General features: G+C 36.0%; 1 protein-coding gene and 1 long non-coding RNA gene across 4 annotated transcripts in view; one reads left to right on the plus strand and one right to left on the minus strand.

The window, feature by feature from the left end:
• Nucleotides 1–22,428, plus strand: part of CCDC172 (coiled-coil domain containing 172) — a 72,309-nt gene that overhangs the window by 11,585 nt on the left and 38,296 nt on the right. For all 3 annotated transcript variants that reach the window (XR_009252660.1, XR_009252659.1, XM_058697879.1), the window contains exons 4-5: nt 12,690–12,806; nt 13,974–14,139. Coding sequence is in view for 1 of the 3 variants with exons in the window: in XM_058697879.1 (XP_058553862.1) it covers nt 12,690–12,806; nt 13,974–14,139 (283 nt within the window). In the remaining 2 variants the exon portion in view is untranslated. The remainder of the gene's footprint in view (nt 1–12,689; nt 12,807–13,973; nt 14,140–22,428) is intronic.
• Nucleotides 3,758–22,428, minus strand: part of LOC131493419 (uncharacterized) — a 30,503-nt gene continuing 11,832 nt past the window's right edge. Inside the window, exons 2-3 of the long non-coding RNA XR_009252661.1 lie at nt 8,663–9,014; nt 3,758–3,902 (exon numbers count right to left, since the gene is read on the minus strand). This is a non-coding gene — a long non-coding RNA (uncharacterized LOC131493419). The remainder of the gene's footprint in view (nt 3,903–8,662; nt 9,015–22,428) is intronic.

Below are 22,428 nucleotides of genomic sequence, written 5' to 3' on the forward strand. Positions count from 1 at the left end.
CTTAAAGATTTTTCTGATGAGTTTGGTGATGATATTAATGAATGTTATTTCTTAGTATCATATTTTGAAATGTATCAACATCTGGAGGATTTGAATAGTTGAGCGAAACGGTATTTTCCAAATGACCAGCACATAATGTTAGGAAACCATGCATGGATAAAAGATCCTCTCAAAGCACAAGATAGACCAATAAATTTTATTGTAACAGAAGAGGAAAAGGTCTTTGGAATAGTTTCAGATTCCACATTGCAACTAACCTTTACGGACTACCAGCAGTTTAGTTTGGGTGCAGTATAAAGCATACCCACAATCATTTGAAAAGGGTATTAAAATATACTGTGTGAGGCCACATTTTCTTCATTTATTTCAACAACAACAAAAAAAAAATATTGCAAAATATTGAATAAACAGGTAGATGTGAGAATCCAGTTGTCTTCTTTAGGCCAGACATTAAAGAGATTTGCAAAAAATGTAAACGCAACTCTTCTTACTATTTTTTCGGAAATACTGTCTTTTCATAAATACATATTTTTAAACACGCCATGGGTTTACTATTGTTATTCTTAATGTTTCTTAACATTCCTCAGTTTTAATATTTGATACAGAAAATATTGATAGGTCTAGCTTGCAAAAAAAAAAACAAACCAAAATGTTTACAATAATTTTTTAAGACTATAAAGTCTTAAAGACAAGAAAAGTCATGAGACTAAAATGTTTCGTAATGGTTGCTGTAGAGGACCCACCCTGACCTCCAGTATATAAAATAGCATCCCCCCATCCCCCCCCCCATTCATTATCCTTTATTTTGTAACACTTACTGCCTCTTGACATATTTTACATAGATGTGTGTATTGTTTTCCCACAATGGGATGTAAGCTCCACAAAGAATACAAATTCATCTAGTTTGTCTGTTACTGTTATTCCCAGTATAGAACAGTGCCTGAATTGTAGTGAGTGTTAAATAAATATTATTGAGTAAGTTAAAGTTTTTCTCATAGGGGTGCCTTGGTGGCTCAATTGGTTGAGCATCCAACCCTTGATTCCACCTCAGTTTATGATCCCAGGGTCATGGGATGGAGCCCCACATTGAGTGTGGAGGCTGCTTAAGATCCTCTCTCTCTCTCTCTCTCTCTCTCTCTGCCCTTCTCCCCTGCTCTTGCACTCTCTCTCTCTAAAAAAAAAAATAAAAATAAAAAATAAACCTTTTCTCACAGAATTCCGTTCTCTTCTGTGAATTCTGTTTGTTTCATCTCATGACTTTCTTATGTAATGATATATTTTCTTATGAGCTTCAAAGTTTTCTATTGTGAACTTACCTTTAGCAGAGCCTATCATTCCTGGGAGTACCAAATATTCCCTTCATAAGAAAGGTCTCCCTGTGAAGCAGTTTCATAGCCTTACATATTTCACCTGTTCAGGACCAGTTTTGATGTTAATTTCTGAACTTAGGGTTTCTGCACTACATGAATAGGAGATACATGCATCTCATATTTATGAAGAGTTCACGCTTGGGGTTGGGCTTCTCAGGGATGACTCCTTCCACTCATGGCTCAATGGCGGCAGCTCATTTATCTGCTGTGTCTCTACAACGAAGGGTGCTTTGTTACTCCACCTGCATAGCTGGCAAAGACACTTCTCAATTCCTGACTTTATCCAGTGATCCCAGTTCCAGCTCCCTGTGGTCCTGACGTTTGGTCTTATGTGGGCATTGGAAACATTAGTCCCTAATACCTGTAACCCAGTCTCAAAGACATCTCTTGGGCTTAAATTCTACCACACCATTTTACCCCGAGTCACCTCTTTGTTTCTGGCATGACGATTTCCCATTCTTGATTCCGGGTTGACTATGTAAACAATGTCTATTTTAAATGTAGTTCTATTTTATATAGCATTTCTCTGTATTTGAGGAGAAAGTGGGTCCTGCTCACATTTGCCTAGACTGCCATATTAACCAGAATTTTTCACTTTACAATATCTTAATGCCTCAACTTCCTCATTCTTGAATTCTTGTTTCTTACCTATCTTTTGGTCAATCTGTATAACTGTTCAAGTAATTTTTCAGGAAAAATGGATTTTCTAAGCCCCTAAGGTCCTAAATTTCTTTCTGTTGTTTTCACACTTGAATGAGTATTAGTTTGCATACAAAATTCTTGGCTCACACCTATTTTTAGAAAATTATGTAGCTCTAGCACCACTGATTTTGTAAAGTTTTTATCTATATTCCAGTTAGTTAACATACAGTGTAATATTAGTTTCACGTGTACATTTTAGTGATTCAGTACTTACATACAACACCTGATAATCATCAAAACAAGTAGCACTACTGATTTTTGAAATTTTTAATGCAGAAGAGAAATGCTGAAATCAGTCTGGTCTTTCACAATTCCTTTTAAGTAACCATTTTCATTTTTCTACCCTGGTTGGTTGTACAGATTTTTTTATCTTAACAACTCCAATTTTGTTCACAGATGCATCTGTTTGTTTTGTCTAAACCATGGGTGAGCCTCCCATTTGAACCTCAACTATTACTTGTGATTTCTTTTTCAAGTACCCCTTTTCCCGATGAGCTTAGATCTTTGTTCTCTGTTCTCTGAACCCATGATCTTCTGTTATTTGCTACTTCTCAGCAGCCTTGGAGAACTCTTTATACTTTATATTACTGATTCCATCTTTGGCAGTGTTGTTTCTGTTATTGAATACTCTGCAAATTTAAATCCTGTTATGTTCTTACTTTTTTATTTCTTTAACTATCTGTCTTCCTTTTAATCTCAGCTTGTATTTGTATATTACTCTCTTATGTACTTACTTGCTCTTGTTTTTTTTTTTTTAAGGGAACATACCTTTGTATCCTTTTGAGGACATCACAGACTTGATTAACAGAATGTATCTTTTTGTACCCTGTACTACTATATTACAGAGATTTACAGTACTTTTGCTCCGTAAGCTTTTGGGTAATTCTCTTATCTTCCATTACAGTATTTTTTTTTGGGGGTGGGATTCATGCTGTCATTATGTGAGAACTGTTCAGATTTACAGTTTGCCAGCAGATACAGTGTATGCATTGTTCTTAATCCCATTCTTGTTTTCTCGAATTCTTAAAGAATGAACTGTCTTCTTAAAGCCAAAGCTGATGGTTGACAAGTTGATGGGAATATCCCCAACCCACTTTCTTGTAGTATACTTGACTGAGGTATGATCTTTTCTTGCTCATGTGCCAAATTTTCTTATTATGAGGAGGAAAATGTATGTTTTAAAGCACCTGTGACATTTTATAGTTCTTCCATTAAAAGCAGTACATGAAAAATCACTGCCTTCAGCATTCCATTGTTTTATATCCTGACAGAATAGGAAGATGTAGCGGTAGGTAAGATAAGGTACTGCCTCCTGAATTGTCAAATAGCATAGAAATCACCTTATTTCAGAGTATCTCCCCCATGAGCCTTTCAGATTAAGAAGTATCGTTACAAGGTGTTCTTGGCCTATCAGTATTTGTGCATTACTGCTCTTTCCCTAATCAGATTAATATCTAGCTGAATCAGCAGTTCTTTGGAAATGGGAGTTTTATTTGAGGAAAAGGGGAAGAATAATTTTGGAGTATGGGGGTTATTTTGAGAAGATTAGATTTAGGTTGGGCTTTGTAATACCAGATGGGTTCAAAAAAAGGTGAATGGAAGAGGTCAAGAGCAAACTGGCTATTGCGGCTGTGCCTGTGATCTTGATATTTCTGGGGAGAATTTCTCATGTAGCCATTGGTACCCATGTGGCCTTAGGAGTGGTTATTGCCTGAATTAATATCTCAGGATAAGTTGAAAGGTTGCCTACCTCAGCTTCTTTGATTCAGTCTAGTTCCGTGGCTTTCACTGCAGCCCAGTTTGTCCTGGTTAAAATTCTATTAATTCCTCCTAAGAGAAGACCGAAAAGAGGAAGGAATGGGAGATACGTGACTGCCACGGTAGGAAAATGGATTTGATTATTACTCTACAATGGTCTTTTTCTCTTTATTATGAGATCCTGTTCCTCTCCATCTTTATTAGGAGCTCTTGCTTATGTTGCCACTGGAAGAGTGGGTTATAGTGTCAGGAGGTAGGCTACCTCGGGCCATGATATTTGGTGAACATGCAGTAGACATTTTGTTTTTCCTGAATCAAACTGGCTTTAATTGTTTGAGTTCTTCATAAAAGTAACATGTGCTAATTGCAGTTTATTCCACAAATAGAGATAAGCCAAAAGCAGACTGAAAACTACCACATGGTTCCAATATATAGTTAATATTTTCATAGGTTTTCTTTCAGAATTATTTAAGTGCATATATTTTTTCTTAAATGATTTGGTTTTTTTTTCAGTTTGATGTATCCTGCATATGTCAGTAAATATATATCTAGAGAAGCAGTTTTTAGTAACTGCAAAGTATTCCTTTCAATGGCTATACCGTATCTTAGTTAACTACTTTCCTACTGACAAACATTTATTATTACTGTTAATAAATTACCATTATTAATATCACTGTGATGATAATTTTGGACATACATCTTTGTGCCCTTTTTTTTTAGGATAAAATTCTAGAAACCAAATTGCTCTATCAGTGGGTATATACTTTTTAAATTTTTTTTAAGTTTATTTATTTTGAGAGAGAGAGAGAGCATGCACACAAGCTGGGGAGGGGCAGAGAGGAGAGGCAGAATCCCAAGCAGGCTCTGTGCCATCAGCATAGAGCCCGAGGTGGGGCTCAAACTCATGAACCGTGAGATTATGACTTGAGCTGAGATCAAGAGTGAGACGCTTAACCGACCACACCAATTGGGTATATACTTTTAAGGCTTTTGATAATTTCCAAATTGTCCTCCAGAAAAGTTGTTCCAGTTTATTTTCCTGATAATTTCACTACTCATATAATTGAAATTATCTATTCTTTTGGCAAATATAAGACAAATGTCTTTTTATACTTTTAATTTGAATTTCCTGTTTAATTATATTTATTACTTTGTTCATAGATTGCTCATATTTACTATGTGTTTTACCTATTCATATCCTTTCCTTGTCTTTTTCTTACTGATATGTAGCTTTTTAAATGCTATAGGTCTTTTATATTCCTCAGTAGAAATTTTTTTCATATAGCTTTCAGATATTTTTAAAGCTTATTTGTGTTTTCTTTATTTGGTTTTTGCTGTTATAAATGAGATTGTTTCCATGCTTTTTTTTTCTGTTTATTGTTGGTAATTAGAAAAGATACTTAGTTTTGGTATTTATTTGTTACTAATCTCTTTCCTGAATTCTTGTTATTTCCAACAGTTTCTCAGTAGATTTTCTTGGACTTATTAGGTATGTATTAATGGCATTTGCCTAAACAAATGAAAGAGAATTTTGTGCCGGCTTTTTGGATAATTATATCTCTTATTCCTTTTTCTTGCCACATTGCATTCATAAGAACTTCCAGAAGAAACTGAAATTGCAGTGGTTTTCTCTGGCATCCTAATAACCTTCAGTGAAAAGATGAGAGATGAGCAAAGGCTTGATTGAGGTAAAGGAACGAACCAGGAGGAATCTGGGGAAAGAGATTTTCAGGCATAGAGAAGAGCCTGTACAAAGGCCGTAAGGAAGGAGTGTGCCTGGTATGTCAGAGGAATATCAAGGAGGCCAGTGTGGCTGGAGAGAGCGACTGAAGTGGAGAATGGTAGAAGATAAGGTTGGAAAGGGAATAAGGGAGCGCAGATCATGAAAAGCCTTATAAGCCATTGTAAGAACTAATATTTCCTAACATTGAAACTAGGATTACTGTGTCATGGAGAGTTTCTCTTTAAGTACTGCATCGTGGTTAAGAAATGCATTTATAAAAAATAGATTTTTTTATAAAACCTTAATATCTGCTGTTGATAACAATATTCATTGATGTACTCTAACATTTAAAATGTCTTTGCCGTAATAGTCATAACACATTCTTTCCCCCAATCGCTATGATGTTACAAATGTGAAATGTACATTAACGATGTCTTCTTATGTAGAGTTGCCTATTACACTATTGGGCAGACCATTTAATCAGCAAAACGTCAGTTCCTAAAATCTGAGAATATTTTAAGCGATAGCAATCACAACAGAGTAGCTTTGTACTTTGCTTACGTGGACCTAAACATTAATTTAGAATTCTCAGTCATTTTCAGTTTTCAAGTTCTTCTGGTAGAAAAATACCTTAAGGCACCCAGGCAGCAAGAATAGTGAAGAGTCACAAATCACGGCTATGCTGAAAACTGACCTAGTTGACCAGATAAGTCAGCTCACTGGGAAAACTATAAGCTCTGTTGAAAAATCAAATATCCCAAGAGGAATAAAACAGGGAAAGAAAGAAAGACCTTTATTGCTGAGGGAAGCAGAATTAACCAGAGTGTTGGCAGTGCTATAAATTAAAAATTTCCAAAACAGCAATATTTTCTCACAAAGCTTGGCTATTTGATTCTAGAATGTAACTTTAAGGCGGCATGCAAATCTTTTCTCTTCGTTTGTAGTCAGAGGAAGAAGAGAGATGAGAACGAGAAATTTGTATTACTGCTGCTAGGAACCTTCTACCCTTTTTATTGTTGTGGCCTCTTGGTATTCTTGGGTAACTCAGGAGATAGAGTCAGTCGCATCTTAAGTGTTTATCGTAAGATGTTCAAGCTACCGTGGACATAAGGTGGTGCTTCAACTCAAACCTGCCCCCATAAGACATGTTCAAAACTATTTTGGGAGGTGGCTCAAGATGGCCATATAGGAATATCTGAACTCACTTCCCACATACACACCAAATCCACAGCCACATACGGAAAAATTCTCTCTGAAAAAGACCTGAAAACTAGCTGAAAAATGCCTCCACAGCAAAGGATACTAGACAGGGCCACACCGGGAGGGTGGGAGAGGCAGAGACATAGTCTCACCAGAAACCCCACCCTGGCACAGCAACCCCTGATCAGGAGGAAGCTCACAAATACGAGCTTCTCCCTGAGGAGCACGTCAGCGTCAGACACACCAACCCTCGGGACCTGCACAGGAGAGATGAATCTGCAAAACGTCTGGCTTTGAAAACCAATGGTGCTTACATCCAAGAGATCCAAAGGGCTGTAGGGAACTGGGATTCTGTTCTTAAAGGGCTCATCCACACAATCATTTGCCCCGGAACCCAGTGCAAAACAGCAGTTTGAAAAGAACCTAGACTGTAGATATGCGAAGGAGAAATTTAGTTGCTAATTATAAAGCATCTGCCAGAGGGACAGGGGCCTGTTGGGACTCTCTCCAGAGATGGAGGCGGAGGTGGGCGCCATTTTTGCGCTCTTCCTCTACCTTGTGCCATTTTGCTGCCTTGCTAGCACCAGTGCTGGCGGGAGCCACTTTTGCACTCTCCCTCTACCTTGTTAGCACTGGTGGGTGCACAGAGTCACGGCAGTCTCCAACTGGCCTTCTAATGCCAGTGGGCATGCCCACCTCTGCAGTCTCCTGCTGCTTTGCTAAAGCTGGTAGAGATGCACACACACACACACACACACACACACACACACACACACAACAATCTGATTAAAAAATGGACAGAGGAGGGGCTCCTGGATGGCTCAGTCGGTTAAGTGTCTGACTTCGGCCCAGGTCATGGTCCGTGAGTTCGAGCACTGCGTACGGCTCTGTGCTGACAGCTCAGAGCCTGGAGCCTGCTTTAGATTTTGTGTACCCCCTCTCTCTGCCCCTCCCCCACTCTGCTCTGTCTCTGTCTCTCAAAAATAAATGTTAAAAAAAGTTTTTTTTAAATGGACAGAGGCTCTGAATAAATATTTTTCGAAAGAAGACATACAGATGGCCAACAGGCATATGAAAATATGCTCAACATTACTAATTATCAGGGAAATGCATATCAAATACCACAATGAGATATCAACTCATACCTGTTAGAATGGTTATAATAAAAAAGACAAGAAATAACAAGTGTTGACAAGGATGTGGTGAAAAGGGTACCCTCATGCACTGTTGGTAGGCATGTAAACTGGTGCAACTATATGGAAGACAGTATGGTGGTTCCTCAAAAAATTAAAAATAGAACTACCATATGATCCAGCAATTCTACTTCTGGGCATTTACCCAAAGAAAATGGGAACACTAATTCAAAAAGATAGGGGCACCCCTGTGTTCATTGCAGCACTATTTACAATAGCCAAGATAGGGAAACAACCTTAGTGTCCATCAGTGGATGAATGGATAAAGAAGATGTGGTGTGTGTATGTGTGTGTGTGTGTGTGTGTGTGTGTGTATACGTGTGTGTGTGTATGCATATATACATACATGTATGTGTGTATGTATATATATGCATATATATACACATATGTGTGTATGTATATGCATATATATACATATATATGCATATATATACATATATATATGCATATATATGTATATATATGTGTGAATGTGTGTGTATATATATATATATATATATATATATACCTACGTATTTCATTCCAGAAACATAACTTGTAATCCAAAGCATTTGTATATCAAAGTGAATGTCCCCATAAGAATTAATGGAAATTCAGATGATTTGTTCCACAACCCAACAGTATTCATATAAGAATGATCACATTACTGTAATATAATACAAAATAATAAAGAAAATAAAAGACATAAAGAAAAATAAACATAAATCTGCACTTACCTTTGAAAACCTTCGTGGCCGGTGTGAGGGAGACAAGAGGGAGGGGGGTTGTTGTATAGGATGACTTTCACTATCAATAATGAAATCCCTGCTATCTGTTGGCTCAATGGAATCTTTTTCTTTTTGTGCAACTTTAATGAGGAACCTATCCAATGACACTTGCTTTTGACTCCTTTTGAGGATTTCATAGAAATGTGACATTGCATTGTCCTGAAACAGATTCATTGCTCACACTGCTACAGCCTTATTCATGTGGTGCTTTTCTACAAGATTTTGCACTTTCCCGCATTTTACACATATCCGTAATCTCTTTTGAAGTGAGGATACTCCTCTGCCTTTTTCTCCTCCTCCTCTGCAGCAAGAGAGAGAGAGAAGAACCATTGGTTCCATTGTGATCATGTGACGTTTGGCATCACGTATTACTTATACTGCAAAACATGGCTCATTTATCAAGTTAAAATTTATTAGAAATGTTTGCTCATCTTGCAGAACACTTGCAGAACAAGTTACTCTCAGTCCAAGGTTTTACTGTGTGTGTGTGTGTGTGTGTGTGTGTGTGTGAGTGAATATATATCTATAATGGAATACTATTCAGCCATTAGAAAGAATGAAATGTTTCCATTTGCAACAACATGGATGGACCTTGAAGAGTATTATGCTAAGTGAAATAAATCAGACAAAGAAAGACAAATACCATATGCTTTCACTTATATGCTAAACACAAAACAAACTAACAAATAAAGCAAAACCAAACTAAGAGATACAGAGAATAGATTGGTAGTTACCAGCTGGGAGGAGTTTGCGGGGTGGGCAAAATGGGTAAAGAGGGTCAAGAGGTACAAACTTCCCGTTATAAAATAAATAGGTCATCGGGTCATAATGTACAGCGAGGGGACTATACTCAGTGATATTGTATTGCATATTTGACAGTTGCTAAGAGAATAAATCTTAAGTTCTCCTCATAAGAAAAAAAAATAAGATTTTATAACTTTGGTGACAAATGGTAACTAGGCTTTCTCTGATGATCATTTGGCAATGTATATAAATATCAAATCATTTTGTTGTACATTCAAAACTAATATAATATGTCAGCTATACCTTAGTTAAAATTATTTTTAAGTCACAGTTTCACATTTCTTCCAACATCTTTCAAGTTTTGATCTCCACCCATCACTTTTATAATGAAAGAGATGTTTCTGATGATGGTTTATTCTGTGAAATGACCTTGTCTTGTGATCATAGCAATATGTGTGGGGTTATATTTGGATTTATTTACCTAAATTTTACGCCTCAGTAAGTCTGGCTTTCAAACACAAGAATGTGAAAAATAGTTTAAGAGATTGGTTGTGATAACAGAAAGAACAAAAGGAATAATGAGAAATGCATTCTGCAAATAGGTGGCCTTGAAAAGCTATTTCAGCTTTTAAGAGTAACAACATACTTGGCCAAGAGGTACTGGGAAGATCCAAAAGTCTTTGTCCTTTTGGTTTCGTTAAAGTATGAAGAACTCTATTATTAATAAACCTGTGTAGCTTCTGCAACCTTAACTTATTGCTGTCTTCACCATTTGAATCAGCATATTGTGGGCATCTCCTCTTTAACCTTACCGACTTGAGCTTTCTCAGACTCTTTGCCTCTTTTTCTATTAGGCTCTTTCCTCTACCTGCCAATTCCTTTTTGTATTAAATGTTTTAATCACAGACCCTAGTAAATTTAAAAATTAGTGTTACTGTAATTTTTCTGTAGTTATTGATTCTAGGACTTTTTAAGGTTAATTTAAGGAGGAAAATGTGGAAGTACAAGATAAAGACAGAGTGTAAGACAGAAAAGGGGAATGATGAGGAGAAGCAGGCCAATAATTTAAAAAAATATATATCAAAGAAGCTGAAAAGACCTCAAAATGATAATTCCCATGGGAGTTTAGGGGAAGAGGAAATGTATAGATACATCTTTCTTACAAAGCTTTTGAATAGCTGTTTACTTTTCATTTGGGGTACATAGGTTTCATTTTTCAGATTGTGGTAAAATATTACAATTAAATGCCAACTTATCTAATAGCTCACTTTAATATATTAATTTCTTAGTTCTCAACATAAGGCTTTTCTGAACTTGAATAATAAATTTGGTTATGTCATATTTAAAAAACTTTTTAACCTTGTAAGTAATATTTTCTTCATCTTTGGGTTTTACCATAAGTCTTTCACAACAGATCAGTGGCAGAAACAACCCGAATTCAGGAATTTTGATTCTGAAGGGCATAATACCTGACACACCTTATTGGCTTAAGCCAAAATTTATCCAGCCCAGTATTTGGTCCTAGCAGTTTTTCAGGCGTTCATGGTTACTGTCCAAAATAGCAATTCTGGGAGGTAGGTGTAGACTGCAAGCCATCTTCTTTCATTAGGGTCTGATAATTTTTCTCTTTCTCAAACTTCCATACTTTGAACTTCTGCTATTGTCAGAGACTGAAGTCCCTTTTAGTTCCAGAAGTATCTCTATTACTTTGAAATAGTTCTAGTCATAATTTAGAAGAAAGGAAGTAAAAAGATCTGGATTTTCAATCCTGAGTTTGCCCATAATTAATATATTACCTTTATTAAAGAATTTCACTTTTCTGGAACTCATTTTATTCTCATTTACTAATAAATAGTAAGTGGCTCTGAAGTATTTTCTTATTCTAAATAAATGTAATAGAATTCATGATCGTATTCTTGCTTGCTATTATGACCAATTTCTAGATGATTTTATAGATCTGGCCTTACGTTTTCTAATTTCTGTCTTTCTAGACAGTAAAATAACTAACTGCCCCATTCTTCCTGCCCCCAGTTTTAAAACAATTTTTTCTGAGTTTCTTTGGTCATGAAAATTACATCTCTTTCATCATTTTTGGTTGATGTCTTTCTTAAGATAGAGCTGATGAGAACGATACCAAGTACTGAAGGTGTGAGCAGACGTGCCGTGATATTATATATGTGCGACATCATATTTTCTGTTTTATTCCTGTTACTTTTTTTCTGCTACTTTTTTAATGCCAATATTTCCAGGACATTTTAGCCATATCATTTCAAAATATCTTTCAGGCCAACCCTTTGCCTCTGGACTAGACTATTCCTAAGCTCTTTACTATTCAATATCTTCTGGGACAGAGATTTCACACCCTGTCTCTCACCTTCAGGAAATTCTTATGGCTACCGTAAATCTTGCTTTCTGCAATTTAAATTGAATTTATTTCCTTTTTCTTTTCACTGTGGAGATGGGAACAGCCCCAAACTAAAAGTGATGCTTTCTTATGAAGGCCAGTACTGAATATAGAGGAAAGATTATTTCCAGTCTGGCATCATTTTTAGCTTTTATATATTAAAACTTCCTGACTTTCACTCCAATATTCATGGTCTCAGGAGATGCTATTCTTTATGGCTCAAATGAAATAATAGTTACATATCTAATATTAATGTTATTATGTCTTTTGCTAACTAGAACCAAATGAGGTACTAAAATAAAAAAATGATTTCACAAAAGCATTTGAAGGCTTTAGCAGATTTGTGTTTTTTTAGTATAACTGTAGTCATGGGACTAGGTTTTTGCCTGTGGTTTGTAGATTTTATCTCATTAGTCATACTGTATACATGTTTAATTCATCCATATCTTCCTTATAAATGATGAGAATAGAAACTTGTTCTTTAACACAAGCTGTCTTGCAACAGATTTCAGTGTGTGTAGTCAAAAAACTTTGGTACCTAAGCTAAGAAATGTGCTAGGTATTGGAAAGAAAAAAGAAAACACGTTCTCTGCCCTTGAGGGGCCTATAGTCTAATTGGGGGGAAATATTATAAAACTTGTAATTATAGAACACTTATAAAAAATATGTGAGAGTACCTATAAAATACGATGTTTAATGTGAATTTTATTTTGTATTTAAGTTTAGTACAGAAAATATCTTACGCTATACAGATCTGTTCTATTAACTAAGGCACCTAAAATGTCTGACTAATTGTTTCATTCTGATTTCTGTTTTTTCATTTTAAAGGTTCAGGAATTTTCTGAAAAAACTTTCCTCTTACAGCTTTGGAAGATTCATGAAAATGCCTTAGAAAGACAGTGTAGTGAAATTACAAACCAGAGGAATATGCTTCTCCAAACTTTTGTAAGCCTTCAGCCGCTTAGAAATGTCTATTTCACTAACTGTATTGAAAAGTATTTAAATATACTTAGGTGTACTTTTAGAAAATTATCTGTACGCATATTGGCAGATAGTCCTGTTCAGATATGGAAAGTATTAAGTGCTATTTAAAACCAGTTGGTAGAGTAATACAGTTTGAAAGAGTTCTATTGGCAGGGATGCAATATAGATATTATTTGCAATTATAATAAGCATTTAAAAAACGGTGAAACTGATTTGAATTGCTCAGGCTTTGAGACCTTGGTTTTAATGCTTTTGAAAGACAGAGAGGTTCACACTTTAGTCATATTATGGATGTTGGTGAAAAGATAGTTTTTATCTTTTTATCTTAAGTCAGAACCAATAGACTGAGTAGTTTTAAATGACAGGGCCAGTTTAGGAATGTGACTTATAGTTAATTGACATTTCAAAAGAAAATATATTTAGAAATACTAAAAATATTTATCTGATTTCAGAATCAACAGACTTGGTGGTTACATATGATATGGCCAGTTTCTCAATGCAGTTCACAATCAGTGGACATTTCTTTGAAAAAATAGAAAAATACAGTAATATTTAGGTTCTAGCATTGCCCAGAGTTCTTGGAAGTTCTTACTTCTTCTTCATGTTGATGTTTCATAGAATGTAAGCTATTTCATAGAACTGAACTGGAAATAAATATAGAATTTTACCTTCTTTACCTATATTTTAAAAGGGTTCTTTGGATTTCCTTGTTTGTTTATTTGTCTTTTTTCTTTAGCGGTTATTCCTTTGAGTATAGATTTTTATTTTCAAGTTTGGACATTTAGTTATTTTCCCCAGTTTCACATTGCAGTGACAGAATGGCACATACGGCTCTAAGCTTAATACACAAACACAGATACAAAGATAAATAGTAGAATTTCTACATCAGTAATACTCCCAAAACATTAAGGATAAAACTTCCACATGGGAATAGTTGGTTGTCATTATGTAATAGCTTCAGCTCTTTTATTAGTATTGCTAGAGGAGTAAAGCACTTTGTAATAACACCAGGATATACAATTATATATTGTTGTTGTTAATAATTCCAAATGACTGCACTGTAAATCACTAAAGAAAATATTGTTACAAATTAACATCTATATTTGGTCTTTTGTTTCTGTTTTTTAGGAGGCTACAAAGAAAAAAGTGATAGAAGAGGAGGAAAAATTTATTAAGGAAATTGCAGACTTCAATAATGAGTATGAAGTAACAAAGAAAAGAGAGCTGTTGATAAAAGAAAATGTCCAGATTGAAATATCTGACTTAGAAAACCAGGCAAACACTTTGAAAAGAGGTATGAGTACAAAGTACCATCTCATTTATCTATCTGCCACTAATGAAACTAACTTATTTTGAATCAGTGGATTTTCTAGAAATTTAACTTTTTCACAAGCAATTTGGGTTATTTCATAGCTATTCCTTTACCTTTTTCTTAATTATCCTAATGAAAGTGTATCTTTTATTGCGCAGTCCCACATTCTTTAGAAGTAAGTGTGACAAGAGCATTTAGTCATTCATTCAAGAAGCAAATATCTGTTTACTCTCTGTTGCGTGATAGGCACTGTTCTAGGTCATCAGGATATAAAACTAAAAAGTGGAACAATCAAATATGGAAGCAGATATTTATAGTACAATGTGATAGACGCTATAATAGGGATAGGACTGGTGCAGTGATCCTCATTTACCATCAGTACAATTTAAACTAGGAAACAAGGTTACACAGTGGAGTGGGGAGAATTTCATTTCAGGAACATTATATGGTTATTGCAATCTGTGATAAGATTCTGAGCTAAAGTCATTGCCAAGGAGAAGAGAGTGTGAATTAAAGAGATGTGTAGGAATAATGACAGGACTTTATCACTGATAAATGTGAATAGAAATAGAGGAAGTCAGGGATGAATCATAGTTTTCAAACTTCAGAGATTGGGTAGCATATGGTACCAGGAGGAAGAGCAGAGGTAGAGAAAGAAGCCTTTTGGAACGATAGCCTTTTCTGGACAAAAAGATTGAGTTTTGTTTCAGGCATTTTTAGTTGGAGATATCTATGAAATATACAGGGGGAGATGCCCAAGTGGCAAGGGAAAATTTGGTTGTGAAGCTAGTTTGGTTGGTTGTGACGTCATTCAGAGAAAGTATGTAGAGAGAACATAGATGAGGAGTGAAGACCAAAGCCAGAAACTGGGAAAGCATAACATTTAGGAAGAGAAAGAAGAATGAGACAGAGTAGTCAAAGACGGCAAGAGGAGAACTAGCAGAGAGTAATATTTTGGAAACCAAAAGCAAAAAATGTTCTCCTCAAATTAGTGGAAATCAAAATAGGACGTTAATCTGACGGTCAGATGTCAAGAGCAGTATCGTGGAGTAGAGCAGTAGAGGAAGACTGGTAGTAATAGATTGAAGTCAATGGGAATTGAGGAAATAGAGAATGAAAATATAAATGATATTAAATGGAAGATTAGTTTTTAATGGAAGCCTTTCTAAAATGTACTCTTACCTTGATGGCTTTAGTAGGTGGAGAATAATAAACACATTTAACTTTTTTATTGACTTGGAGCTATCAGTATGAATAATTTATTATCTTCTTTGCATGTGACAACTATTATTTTAATTACTATCTATTGGGCTTATACTATATAACAATCATCATCATCCTAAAGATTATAAATGCTAATGTCATGTTGATTTAATTTAAATCTTAATTTCACCACTTAATAATTGTGTGATTTGGGGCAACATATTTAACATTTCTTTGGCTCAGCCTCCCCATCTGTAAAGATGGGGGTTAGTAGTAATGACCTTAACAAAGATTGTTGTGAGAATTCAATGAAATAATACTGAAGCACATAGAATGCTGCCTTGCACATAGTTAAGCCCTCAGAAAATGTGGTGATTATACTTTTTAATCTCATTTTATAGATGAAGGAAATAAGGTTCTCAGAGGTGAATTACTTTGGGTAGAGAATATAGGACAGAAGCTTTAAAAAATATTAAATGTTTGAATCTCATCCCAGACCTATTGAATCAGAATCTTTGTGGGAGAGGATAGGGAACGTAACTGTTTTATAAGTCCCTTAGGTGATATTGATGTGTACTATTCAATAACTACAAGTGTAGAATATAAAGTTAAATAGATACACACTCTAACTTTCTGTGAGAAGTAATGGATATCGCCAGTTCTATTCAACATAATATTGGAAATTTTAGCCGAATCAACTAGGCAAGAAAAGGAAATGAAAGGCATCCAAATTGGAAAGCAAGAAGTAAAATGTTGTCTGTGCCCAGATGATATGCTCTTATATATAGAACAACTAGGGATACCACAAAAAAAAAAAAAACCTGCTAGAGCTAATAAATAAATACAGCAAAGTTGAAGTATGCAAAATCAACACACAAAAGTAAGTTGCATTTCTGTGTATGAGCAATAAATGATCCAAAAAGGAAAATTTTTTTAAATTCCATTTATAATAAATCCAAAAGAATAAATACTTAGGAGGTGAAATTTAACCAAAGAGGTGAAAGACTTGTGCGCTGAAAACCATATAAAACTTTGCTCAAAGGAATTAAAGAAGTCCTAAGTAAATGGAAAGACATCCCATATCATGGATTGGAAAACTTAACATTGTTAAATGCCATTATTACCCAAACTGATCTATAGATTCAATGTAATCCCTAGCAAAATTCCAACAGCATTATTTTCATGAATAGAAAAACCCACTGTAAAATTCATATAGAATCCTAAAGAATCCCAAAAAGCCAAAACTATCTTGAAAAAGAAAAATGAAGAATAAAGGATTCACGCTTTCTGATTTCAAAACTTACTAAAGTGCTGCAGTAATCAAAACGGTGGTACTAGAATAAGGACACACATATAGAAAAACAGGATAGAATAGAGAACTCAAATATAAACCCTCATGTATGTGGTGAACTTACTTTTAATAAGAGTGCCGAGACTATTCAATGGGAAAGGACAGTCTTTTCAAGAAATGGTACACGGAAAACTAGATACCACATGCAAAAGATGAAGTTAGGCCCTTCCCTTACACAATATACAAAAATTAGCTAAAATGGACCAAAGTCTTAAGCTTATGAAGTAAAACAATAAACCTTTTAGAAGAAATCATATAGGAAACACTTCGTCATATTGGAATTGGAGATGATTTCTTGGATACCAAAAATACAGGCAACAAAAGAAAAAAATACATAGGTTGTATTTCATTAAAATAAAGATCTTTTGTATATCAGAAGACACTATCAAGAGAATAAAAACAAAACTCTCAGAAATAATGGGTTGTGTTTTCTTATGGAAGAAAATATTTGCAAATCCTATCTTTGATAAGGGATTAATATCCAGAGTATTTTTAAGTAGTCTCTGCACCCAATGTGGGGCTCAAACTCCTGACCCCGAGATCAAGAGTCACATGCTGTATCAACTGAGTCTGCCAGGTGCCCCTAGTGTCCAGAATATATGAAGAACTACAGCTCAACACTATGAAAATAACTCAATTAAAAAATGGGCAAAGGACTTGAATAAACATTTCTCCAAAGATATGGCCAATACGCACATGAAAACACGCTCAACATGACTAGTCATTAGAGAAATGGAAATCAAAACCATAATGAGATACCACTTCACGCCTATTAGGATGGCTATTATCAAAACAAATCAGAAGTCTCCACAATATGATATTCACAATGTTCAGGATGCAATCCAAAATCACTCGACCTCTGAAGAATCAGTGAAATGTGACCTAGTATCAGAAGAAAACCATGAGATGCCAAACTCACAGTGATCTAGATATTGGAATTATCAAATATTTTATAGCAGCTATTATTGAGCTATGCTCAATGAATAAAGGAAAATGCACTTGCAAGAGATGAAAAGACAGGTGATCTCAGTGGAGAAATAGAAAATGTAAAAAAACATTTTAGAATGCCACAATACATTATCTGAAATAAAAATGTCACTGATAAATGAGGAGTTAAGATGGTGGAGAAGTAGGGGGACCCTGGACTTTCCTAGTCCCTGAAATTCAGCTGTGTTGAGGTCAGATCACTTAGAACACCCAGGAAGTCGATCTGCAGACTGGCAGAAGGATTTCCAAGGTTGGAGGGAGACAGTGTGGTAGTTGCGAGGTACATAGAAGTGAATTGGGGGGAGAGGAAAACAGCAGTCCTGAACCCTTTTCATGGAGAGACAAAAGGGAGACTAAGAGGGGTTAAGAGAGTGCGGCATCAGTTTGCACAAGAGGAAAACCTCTGTGGACAACAGACTGGGGAGTGAGAAGTACTGAGTGTTGCAGGGCTCTTTTTGCAAATGGTCTTCAGAGCTCAAAATCTGAGGCTTTGGAAGTGCCTTTCTCCAGATTGGAGCTGTGGTGCAAGCTCCTGCGGGGAGGGAGCTGGCCCCAGACTGCAAAGCATGGTGTAGAGATCTCTGAGGTGCATTAAGAGAGAACTTTCCCTTCCTGGAGTACTTTTGGAAGAGGGTATATTGCCTCCCCAAGGACAAAAGACCCTGAAGGTGCCAGCAAAAGCCCTTTCAACAGTAGGGGACAGAGGTGCACCCAGAAGGAATACAACCTTTGCTGCTTTTAGCAGTGCTATACCATAGATTCCACAGATTGCACAGGTGTGGGCCTGATTTTCAGGGGCAAAGAACTTCACAGTGTGGAGAAACTCTATTCTAGAGAAGGGGGCTGGGTCTGAAGAGCCAGGGACTTTAAGACTTGAGTTTTGAATCCCAGCCTCACACCAAAGAAAAAATGCAGGAGAGTTGTGGTGCAGGGTGAGTCGACTGCCCTCACAATTCTGTGAGGGCTGCCTGAACAGTAGGGGGTGTGACATCCCCAGCCAAGGGATGAGAGATTGAGGTGGTGCCATTCCCCACCCCATTATCAACAAGATGGGACTTCAGAGTGCAACACAGTGGCCCCCAGTGGAGGTGGGACCCACTTACACCAAACCCTATCCCCCTATGCCTGGCAACCACTTATTCACTGAGGTTAGACTGATGCTGAGCCAATGCAGCAGGCTTCTCTTCCAGAAGACCAGAGCAGCCAGCACCCTGCGTGAACCAAGTATACTGAAAATCGAATGCTTCAAAACAGCATCTGCGGTTCTGGTGGAAACAGGATCAGACTTACTTTTATTCTTTCTTCTTCTTTTTTTTCATTTGGAATCAGGTTCATGTGTCTTGTTTGTTTTTTAAATTTCCTTTTCTTTTTTTAGGATCAAGCTTCTTTTTTTTCTTTCTTTTTTCTTTTCTTCTTTTCTTACCCCCCCCCCCCTTTTTCTTTGGAATCAGCCTTATAGTTTGTTGTTGTTGTTGTTGTTGTTGTTTTTACGTTTTGTTGTTGTTGTTCCCTTTCCTTTTATCTTTTTTGGGGATCAGGGTTTTCTTTCTGTTTTTTTTCCAAACAAATTGAAGCACATTTTAATGACCAAATCAAAGCTCACCTAAAGGTCCGAACACTTCACACAGCAAGTAAGGAAGAACTCTGTGGAGTACTGGCCAGTGGGAAAAAGCAGGCAAAGCACAACAGCAGAGTGCACACAGCTTACATCAGAAACACTTCCTGAAGTGCCAGGTTCTGAAGTGTATGGGCCCTTTTGAATATAGCATTACTCTCAGGTTCAGGAAATATAACAAGCATTTAAAACATGTAGAAGACAGAAACTTAGCCAAATAACAAGACAGAAGTCTCCCCAAAAGAAAGGTCAAGAAGAAATTACAGCCAGAGACTTGTTCAGAACAGACATAAGCAATATATCTGAACAAGAATTTAGAACAATAGTCATAACTACTAGCTGGGTTTGAAAAAAAAAAACATAGAAGACACCAGAGAAACCCTTGCTGCAGAGATCACAGACCTAAAAATTAGCTGAAATCAGAAATGCTATAACTGATATGCAAAACCAACTGGATACAGTCACAATGAGGGTTGAAGAAACAGCAGAGAATAAGTGATACAGAAGATAAAATTGTGGAAAATAATGGAGCTAAAAAGAAAAGGGAAAGGAAACTATTGCCATGAGGGGTGATTTAGAGAACTTAGTGATTCCATAAAATTAAACAATATCCATATCATAGGAATCCCAAAAGAGGAATGGTGGTAAAAAGAGGCAGAAGGTTTATTTGAACAAATTATAGCTGAGAACTTTCCTAATCTGGGGGAGGAAACAGGTATTCAGGTCCAAGAGGCACAGAGAACTACCCCCAAAACCAACAAAAACAAGTCAATACCATGATATATCATAGTGAAACTTGCAAAATACAAAGATAAAGAGAGAAGTCTGAAAGCAGCTAAGGACAAAAGGTCCTTAATCTACAAGGGTAGACCCATAAGGTTAGCAGACCACTGAAACTTGTCAGGCCAGAAGGGAGTGGCAGGAAACATTAAATGTGCTAAATTAGGAAAATACACAGCCAAGAATTCTTAATTCAGCAAGGCTGTCAGAATAGAAGGAGAGATAAAGAGTTTCCCAAACAAACACAAACTAAAGGAGTTCATGACCACTAAACCAGCCCTACAAGAAATTTTGGGGGGACTCTTTGAGTAGAGAAAAAAAAGACCAAAGCAACAGATACTTCAAAGGACCAGAGAACATCACCAGAAACACCAACTCTACAGGTAACACAATGGCACTAAATTCTTTTCTTTCATTATCACTCTGAATATAAATAGACTAAATGCTGCAGTGAAAAGACATAGGATATCAGAATGTAAAAAAACAAAAACAAACAATAAATAAGATCCATCTGTATGCTGCCTACAAGAGATTCATTTTAGACGTAAAGACATGTGCAGATGGAAAGTGAAGGGATGGAAAAACATCTACCAGTCAACTATATATTAAAACAAAGACTGTAACAAGAGATGAAGAGGGGCATTATATAATTAAGGCATCTATCCATCAAGAAGATCTCACAATTTTAAGTATTTATGCCTCCAACTTAGAGAACCCAAATACATAAATCAGTTAACAACAAACATAAGGACATTGATAATAATACCATAATAGTAGGAGACTTTAATGTCCCATTTACAACAATGGACCGATCATCCAAGCAAAACAATGACTTTGAATGACACACCAGACCAGATTGACTTAATAGGTATTCAAACCATTTCATCCTAAAGCAGCAGAATACACATTCTTCTTGAGTGCCCATGGAACATTCTCCAAAATAGATCACATACTGGATCACAAATTAGCCCTCAACAGATACAAAAAGATTGAGATCACACTATGCATATTTTCAGATCACAACACTATGAAACTTGAAATGAACCACAAGAAATAATTTAGAAAGCCCTCAAATACACAGAGGTTAAAGAACATCCTACTAAAGAATGAAGGTGTTAACCAGGAAATTAAAGAAATTTAAAAAAAATACCTGGAAGCAAATGAAAATGAAAAATGACAGTTTAAACACTTTGGGATACAGCAAAGACAGTCCTCAGAGGAAAGTATATTGCAATTCAGTCCTATCTCAAGAAGCAAGAAAGGTCCCAAATACACAATCTAACCTTACACCTACAGGAGCTCAGAAAGGAACAGCAAATAAAGCCTAAAGACAGCAAAAAAAAAAGGGGGGGGGGGAATAATAAAGATTAGAGCAGAAATAAATGATAGAAACAAACAAACAAAAACAACTAGCAAAACAGGTCATGAAACTATGAGCTGGTTCTTTGAAAAATAAACAAAATTGATAAACCCCTAGCCAGACTTATCAAAAAGCAAGGACCTAAATAGATAAAATCATGACTGAAAGAGGAGAGATCACAACCAACACCACAGAAACACAATTTTAAGAGAATACTGTGAAAAATTATATGCAAACAAACTGGGCAATCTGGAAGAAATGGACACATTCCTAGAAACATACAAACTACTAAAACAAACAGGAAGAAATGGAAAATTTGAACAGACCCATACCCAACAAAGAAATTCAATCAAAATTCAAAGATCTCCCAACAAACAAGAGTCCTGGGCCAGATGGCTTCCCAGGGGAATTTTACCAGACATTTAAAGAAGAGTTAATACCTATTCTTCTCAAACTGTTCCAAAAAAAAAACAAAAGGAAAAAATAAATGGAAAGAAAGTTTTCAAACTGATTCTATGAAGCCAGCTTTTCCTCGATTCCAAAACTAGATAAAGACTCCACTAAAAAGAGAATTACAGGCCAATATTCCTGATGAATCTGTATGAAAAAATTCTCAACAAGATACCAGCAAATCAAATTCCACAGTGCATTAAAACAATTATTCACCATGATCAAGTGGGATTCATTCCTGGGCTGCAGAGCTCATTCAATATTCACAAATCAATCAACATGATGTACTACGTTAATAAGAAAGGATAAGAACCATGGGAACCTCTCAATAGATGCAGAAAAAAACATTTGACAAAATACAGCATCCTTTCTTGATAAAAAAACTTCAAGAAAGGATAGAAGAAACATGTATCCACATCATAAAGGCCATATATGAAAGACCCACAGCTAATATCATCCTCAGTGGAGAAGACTGAGAGCTTTCCCCCTAAGGTCAGGAACACAACAAGGATGTCCACTCTCACC

Source organism: Neofelis nebulosa, chromosome 13 (assembly GCF_028018385.1).
Source record: "Neofelis nebulosa isolate mNeoNeb1 chromosome 13, mNeoNeb1.pri, whole genome shotgun sequence".
Taxonomy (NCBI): Eukaryota; Metazoa; Chordata; class Mammalia; order Carnivora; family Felidae; genus Neofelis; species Neofelis nebulosa.